The sequence below is a fragment of the Eptatretus burgeri genome, chromosome 2, assembly GCF_056783735.1.
Source record: "Eptatretus burgeri isolate ZD-2024b chromosome 2, Ebu_testis_v1, whole genome shotgun sequence".
Classification (NCBI taxonomy): domain Eukaryota; kingdom Metazoa; phylum Chordata; class Myxini; order Myxiniformes; family Myxinidae; genus Eptatretus; species Eptatretus burgeri.
In genome coordinates, this window is record NC_140962.1 from 111,462,820 (window position 1) to 111,471,107 (window position 8,288).

The 8,288-nt window shown below is 43.0% G+C and overlaps 1 protein-coding gene across 6 annotated transcripts in view; it reads left to right on the top strand.

The window, feature by feature from the left end:
- Window positions 1–2,363, top strand: part of PIGG (phosphatidylinositol glycan anchor biosynthesis class G (EMM blood group)) — an 84,216-nt gene extending 81,853 nt beyond the window's left edge. For all 6 annotated transcript variants that reach the window (XM_085870731.1, XM_085870730.1, XM_085870736.1 and 3 more), the window contains one exon: window positions 1,502–2,363. In XM_085870731.1, the coding sequence (XP_085726857.1) occupies window positions 1,502–1,697 (196 nt within the window). In that variant the 3' untranslated portion in view covers window positions 1,698–2,363. The remainder of the gene's footprint in view (window positions 1–1,501) is intronic.
- The last annotated feature ends 5,925 nt before the right edge of the window (window positions 2,364–8,288 follow it).

Sequence of the window (8,288 nt, forward strand, 5' to 3'; positions counted from 1 at the left end):
AGGAAGGGTAGGACAACTGAACACGAGAGGGGATAAATCTGTGCATGAGGGAGAGCAAGTTTCTTTGAAAGAATTCCCAGGATGAGTTGATGTTTGAGAAAGTAGTGATAGGAGACCAGTCTGTAAGTTTGATGGCTGCTCGGAGACCCTGCCAGTCGGCTTGAGTGAAATGCCAGACTCGACGGCGGTGAGGTGGTTCTCTGATAACAGCCAGAGAGATGTCCACTTTAATAAGGACGTGGTCAGAAGAACCGATTGGAGCGAAGGAAGAGCAGCAGATATTGTCAGCATATATTACACCGTTAACCACTCCCATTTAGGTGTGATTGGCCCTCGGGCAATTGTGTCACTGTGGCCCACCCCACCAGGCTGGTTGACGGGCATGGTCCCACCTCCCATGAACCCACCTATCATTTAACATGATTCGCCATGGAAAGAGGTTGTTTCTTGAACCTCTCTGAGATGACCATAGAGTAAAGCTAGCCTACCCCTCGTTTCCCTTCATATTCCTCTGCGGAGTGATGCTTTTCATGGAATCCTTTCAAATTATGAAAATTTTGAGTAGTCATGGACCGACCCCCTGTAAAATGAGTAGATTTGTGTTTAAACCAAGTCCTGAGCTTAAACCAATTTTGAGTTAGGCTGTCTGAAAATAATAATAAAATAAAAAAATGATAATAATAATAATAATAACAATAAGAAGAAGAAGAAGAAGAAGAAGAAGAAGAATTACAAATTGGCTAATTTGAGTCCGTTTTGTAGCTCAGTGATGCTGTGTTGTGTTATTAGATGTGAAATCCTCCACAGATGACTGGAAATTACCTTATAGGTTTATAAGCTTATCTTGATACATTTTTTTTTCGAGGATTTGTGTTGTATTAAACCTATGAAGGGTCAGTGCCATCCCTAAAAAGGAAGTCCAGCGACTTCCTGATTATTCATGCAAACACCAAGAGTACACAATACCCCTATGTTCTACCGGTTCTTCGCTTTTGTCAAGAATTGTCTGCAATCCCATATTGGCTGACGTCAAACTGATAGTGGCAGTACTTACTCTTTTCCAAAGGCACTCTGTCACAATGATGAAATATTGCAATTATCATCATTCCCATGTTTTCTTGCACCTGTGTAAGCCTCTGAAGAGTATGAGGAAGGGGTCATAAAGGCCAATAGCATTAGATGCCAGAGTCTTGCTGAGGTTGTTCATCTCCTTTCAGCTCTTTCCCAAGCAGTTAAAGTTTTCAAATAATCTGAACAAATAACCAGTTATCACTGCACCTCAGCATGGCAAAAGTGAGCAACTAGAATTGACTCAACGTGTACCCCTGTCATTTGCTAAAAAGTGGCCAGGACCACTCAAACAGAAAATTTTACAATGCAAATGTAGCCAAAGCATGAACGCATAATGCAAAGGCAAGCTATTCTCTTTGTTGCCCTGAACAACTTGTAAACATCATCCAGAGATAATATTGACATGTCTGTTGTGTGCTTGTTGTTCCAGGGCAAGCAGCATTGGTGCTGTCAGCCGAGCACTTGCACTGTGCCGTGCATTGCCCCTGACTTTCTATCTGGTGTTTGTGATGGTACAGCGGCACCATCTCTTCATTTGGAGTGTCTTCGCACCAAAACTCCTTTATGAAACCACACACACTCTCGCCTTATTCGCCTTCCTGCTCATCTTGACGACTTGCATTTGATACTGTTACAACCTTCTATTACTATTTTGAGGGAATAGGGATAATACCAGTTACCTACCTCGTGTAATCCTGACTCGCACAGACCATTAATAGCAGGAAGTGCAGATGAAATATTTTGCTGAGCTCATGAATCAAAAACGGCACAATTGTTAGGAGGCCGATTCGTCCATAAAAAAAAATAATTGAGTATCAGATGATTTGTGGGCTGACAGGATGGCTTAGAGGTATGCACACACTCGCCTCTAAGCTGTCCAGCCTGGGTTTGAATCCTGACCCAGCTGTAAACTGTTGTTTCACAGGCAGGGTGGGTGATTCATCAATGTGTGTGCCGTCCCTCGGATGGACGTTAAACTGGGCGGCCCGTCTGCCGGCGTTAGTTGATGGACGCTAAAGATCCCACGGTGTCCTTTGTGAAGAGTAGGTGAGTTATAGCTGGCACCATGGCCAAATTCCTGTCCTGACTCTGTGTCGGAGTGGTGACCCGACCAGGATAGCCATTGAAACTGCCTCGGCAGTCCTATGCGCCTGAGTGTGAGAGAGGGGAACCAGAACCAGATGATTTGTGGGAAATACAAGATTAAAAAAAAATATCTGTGAAGGAGGTTGAAAATGATGTTTTAATTTTCATAAAATTCCCTCAATGAACTGAGAGTTGAAACAGAAAAATCTATTTTGGATCGGTGCTCTAAGTCTCAGGATATTCCCTATCAGTCTTGTGTCTATTTGACAGGAAACCATCTATCTTTGTTAATGTCTTGAGATAATCCTAAGAATTTGTCAAATAAGGATCAACAGTGTTTTTGTTTTTATTATTATTATCAGGAACCTGCTGTTGGGTTTTGAGCATTTGAAAGCAAAGGCACTATTAAATGTATAATTGTGTCAGTTTGGCGACACTGATAAGGGAATAAAAACATATCGGAAAGGGTTTTCAAATGTTAATGAAAATAAATGGGAAAAGATAGCAGAACTGAAAAAGAGGAATCTGCAATTCATTGTGAGTGACTGCATATATAATACAGTATTTAATAAGCAGCCCATTTGTTAATGGTCCAGGCCACTGGGGTTGTTTTTGGAAACCCATTTCTCAATGTGATTTTACTTGGTTATTAGCCGAATGTTGGGTTACTGAGATAGCTCAGATATCGCATGTTCACCTCCAAGTTGTCTAGTCGAGGTTTGATGTCTATCTCTGTAAATTGTCATCTTCTTGCATTGCTGGCACATTATTTAATGAGTATGTCAACCGGCGGAAGGGATGTGAAGCCAGTTACCATCTACTGCGGTAGCATTCTCAGGTGAATCTTCAATGCCCCATTGTGCCTTGAGATATAATAGGCCATTCTGTGCCAAAACATTTCAAAATTCCTGCCCTCAGTGGAAAGAAGCACCTCAGTGATAAAGTAAAGCAGCAGGCTGAATTCCAAGTTGTTTTCATCCTGGTGCTGTGTGTGCGTGTGCGTGTGTGTGTGTGTGTGTGCGTGTGTTCGGTCATTATAAATAACATCATTCTCTACCCCCACCTGTCTCTGTGTGTCCGTCTCTCTCAACCCCTTCCTCGCACCCATCCCTCCCGCGGTGTATAACAACGTTTGGTGAGGCCTCGCTCTTTGGTGTTTGTGTGACAGACAGAGACAGAGAAACATATAGAGATAGATAGATAGATATGAATGAATGAATGTTTTGACTTGACACATTTCAATTTTTATCTTTCAACATATCTGTGTGTAGGGCTACATAACTGGTGATGTCGTGATCATTGGGCTTGCTTTCCTGCACAGACTACGCTAATACAAACTGCACTAAACTACCCTTTCTTGCATAAACGATGTAAACACAAACTGTGCTAAGACCTTCAGCCTGTATCTCACTGGGCTGCGACAGCTCGCGACTAGTTGGAGGCACCAAATTGCGATAAAACAGTGATAATTTTCACTTGGAATCGCACTGAATTTGTACTAAAACACATTTGTGTATGTCTTACATATCGCACGAATGTCCCACGAACTCCCGGCGAAATTTGGGATGAACTTCGTCTGGAGTTTGCATACATGTCGCACGACATTCGCGTGATGTTCAGGTGACAAAACTGAATTTTTTTTTTAGCACATGCAACTGTTGCGCGACGGTCACACGACGATCGTGCGACCATCGCCAAATGTCGTGCAACAGTCGCACGACAACTGTGCGTGACAATTGAGAAATCGGGACCATGTATAAATATGAGGCCTTTCCCTTCCAGCAATCATATTGTCAGTTGGGAAATGAGTAAGAGTAAGAGGTCCTCAGACCAGGGACCTGACTGAGTACTACAATGGTGTGAGAGCTGTGCCCTGGCAGAACAGGATGGTGGGATTAGAGGAGAATGCTGACCAAGCCTGATTGTTCAAAGTGTTCTGTTACTTGTCAAAGTTGCACCCACAAACATTGTGTGTGACGCTATTGTTCATCTGCCTTGATAGGGGCTTGTGGGTGTGATCATATTTTGTGTGTGACCTAATTTATGTAAAAATATGTGTGACGTGATTTATGAATGATGGGAAGGTGAAAGGAATGATGGGAAAGTGAAAACTTTGCATTGAAGGCCATTACTCAGAACAGGAGAGAAAGAGGACAGACAATGCTGGTTTTACAATATGGACTATGAGTTTAATTTTTTTTTTTTAATAGTCATATCTCGATTGAACTATTGTGAATCTATCTCAATTACATTGCATGTCACATTTGTCGCACCTTCTGACTCACGGAAACTAAATTGAGAAGGGTTCGAGACAACCGTGATGACTGTGACTATTTTGAGATAAAATTTGTCGCACAAATTTTTTGAACATGTTCAAAATTCCAGCGACACCAGAGCGACGTCCTGCGACTCACGCAAGGAAATTGAGAACCACCGCGAACGTTTCCAGACATTTTGGAGAATCCCGTTCGCATTTTGTAGTGAGCTGTTACAGCCCAGTGAGATACAGGCTTTACATTCCAACTACTGCCCCCTACCCTGATAAAGGTAGTGATATCAATTCAAACTAGAGTGAAATTGATGGCGTGTCATCGCAAATCCACCATGCTTCCCACAGAAAGCAAATTTGAAAGATGGCAAAAAGTTCCACCAGGAATTACCCAAAATTTCGAGTTGAAAACTTTATTCCCGTTTTGATCCCAAGTCCCCATCCTTTGGGACAAATCCCCAAAAAATCGATCCATATTGATTGCATACGCAAATTTTCATTTAAAATGGGTCTTTAATTGCATTTTTCGGTATTTGACAACACTGGCCTTTGATCTTTTATGGAAAAGTTTCACAATCTAATTGCGTTTTTTTTACGTGCCAAAAAGGATACTGCTTTTGCACATTCGTGCCAAGTGGTGATCATAAATACCGAGTTTGGTGAATTTCTGCACAATCGTTCAGGAGAAGAGAATGTGACAGACAGACGGACAGATACAGGACAGTTGGAGTCGATTACAATATCCCCACGTTTTTTTTTCAATAAGCGTAGGGATAACAATAACAAGGAGAACGAGCTGCACTGTAATTCTGTAAATATATTGTTACGAATTTGGAATTCAATTGCACACAACATACAGGTTCCCTTAGTCAGCTATGTCGATAAGTGCATGTTCCTTAGATAGCTCACCTTCCATTGTTTAAATGTTTTGAAATCGATTAGATGAGCTGCGGATCGATTTAATAGTTAGGGAGCGAACAATGGAGACTCCCTCCCCCTCTTCTGCGAAGAGGAAGAAGAACCCTGCCATCCCGTGACGTCAACAACTCCCTCCCGTGGTTGAGCGGGGGGGGGGGGTGGATCACGAGGGCATGAGTCACGCCGGGTGCGGGGGAGGGGGTTGTTAGGATAAAGGGGAGATCCTTTCTTTGTTCATATGGGAGTCCTGTGGTAGGGCTGAGTCCCGTGGGAGTCCCGTGGTAGGGCTGAGTTTGTGGGAGTCCCGTGGTAGGGCTGAGTTTGTGGGAGTCCCGTGGTAGGGCTGAGTTTGTGGGAGTCCCGTGGTAGGGCTGAGTTCGTGGGAGTCCCGTGGCAGAGTTCGTGAAGAAGTCCCGTTCTGAGTCCCGTGTGCAGAGTTCGTGTGCTGAGTCCCGTGAGAGGAGTAAGCTTTTTGCTTCGGAGAGAGCAGTCGTTCAGCCGTCGGGTCTTGCTTGGCTTGCTTGGCTTGAGGCCTTCGGAAGCTTTTTGCTTCGGCTGGCTCAGTGAGCTTCGGCTGCTGCTTTGTTTTGGAAGGAACTTGAGCCGGTTGTCCGGCTCGAGCTGCGAGTGGAGGCATCTTCCTCTTCTTCTTGGTTCGTGGAGCTCTTCGTTCTCCATTTTTTTTCCCGGCTTGGTGCAACGCATCGGCCTCTTCTTGGTTAGTCAAGGGCCTGGCGCGCGCGGCCGACTCTCAACTGCCGACTTCCCGACGACTCCAATGAAATCTCCAACGGGCGTCCAACGAACCACACAACCAACTCTCTCGGCATCCCAACGTGCCTTTTTATAGTCCGGAGGGGTGAAGCCGTTGTAGGCTTCGCCACCTGAAATCGGCGCTTCCCCCTTTCACCTTTGAATCCTCACCCCAGGCTGGCTCCGCCCCTTTCAGCTCTGATTGGCTGGCTTTTTCCACGGCAGAGCCCATTTTGATCCGTTTATGCAAATCAGCCGTTTCACGGCTGTCTGCACACGGACGTTCCGATTGGCTGGCTTTTTCCAAGGCAAAGCCCGTTTTGATCCGTTTATGCAAATCAGCCGCGAAACGGCTGACTGCACACGGAGGCTGGAATGTGGTTCTTCCTGTCGTGACGCGAGTTCGTATCTGCAGCATTTTTCCGCCGTCGCTCAGGCAGGCGTGATGGTGTCGCGATGTTGATGGCACTGTGGTGGGGATGGCGTGGTTGTTGAGTTGTTGGCGTTGTGGTGGAGGTGGCGTGGTTGTTGGCGTTGTGGTGGAGGTGGCGTGGCTGTAGAGTTGTTGTTGAGGAGATGTTGTTTGCTTAAAATAAAAGATAGAAAAAGTATAACGGCTAACTCAAAGATGCACAACCCAGCACACGAATAAATCCCTTTACACATCGGTGGGGGAATCTAACCTGAAACACGTACTTATCGAAATAACTGATCTCTGAGGAGCCTGAATGGTGTTCTGTGAATTTCCACCACCATAACAATATAATGTTTTCATAACCACCAAAGTAGCACACTGAATGTAATGTTTTCATAACCACTAAAGTAGTGTACTGTATATAATGTTTTCATGACCACTAAAGTAGCGTACTGTCTATAATGTTTTCATCACCACTAAAGTATCGTACTGTATATAATGTTTTCATAACCACTAAAGTAGCGTACTGTATATAATGTTTTCATAACCACTAAAGTAGCGTACTGTATTTCATGTTTTCATCACCACTAAAGTATCGTCCTGTATATAATGTTTTCATCACCACTAAAGTAGCGTACTGTATATAATGTTTTCATAACCACTAAAGTAGTGTACTGTATATAATATTTTCTTCACCACTAAAGTAGCGTACTGTATTTAATGTTTTCATAACCACTAACGTAGCGTACTGTATATAATGTTTTCCTAACCACTAACGTAGCGTACTGTATATAATGTTTTCATAACCACTAACGTAGCGTACTGTATATAATGTTTTCATCACCACTAAAGTAGCGTACTGTATATAATGTTTTCATCACCACTAAAGTATTGTACTGTATATAATGTTTTCATAACCACTAAAGTAGGGTACTGTATATAATGTTTTCATAACCACTAAAGTAGCGTACTGTATATAATGTTTTCATCACCACTAAAGTATCGTCCTGTATATAATGTTTTCATCACCACTAAAGTAGTGTGCTGTATATAATATTTTCATCACCACTAAAGTAGCGCACTGTATTTAATGTTTTCATAACCACTAACGTAGCGTACTGTATTTAATGTTTTCATAACCACTAACATAGCGTACTGTATATAATGTTTTCATCACCACTAAAGTAGCATACTGTATATAATGTTTTCATCACCACTAAAGTAGCGTACTGTATATAATGTTTTCATAACCACTCAAGTATCGTACTGTATGTAATGTTTTCATAACCACTCAAGTATCATACTGTATATAATGTTTTCATAACCACTAAAGTATCGTACTGTATATAATGTTTTCATCACCGCTAAAGTATCGTACTGTATATAATGTTTTTATAACCACTAAAGTATCGTACTGTATATAATGTTTTCATCACCACTAAAGTATCATACTGTATATAATATTTTCTTGTCCCGGAAAAGACGAGACTCAGGTTAACCGATTCTGATGTACCATAATCTGTTAATGTGGTGTCGGTGCTGCTGAAGCAGTTTCTTGCCAAGGGTGATTGATGCTGGGAGTTTTGCCATTGCCTTCCGAGCTGTAATTAATGCTTAATATATTCAGGGTGCCGGCGATAGGTCGCTTACTCTCTGTGAAGGATGACGTGGGATATTGAACGAGCACCGACCAATGGCGGCCCAGTTTAAAGTCCATTCGAGGGTCGGCAGTCGGCACCACCCATGGATGAATCACCCTGCATGAGAAACACCAGG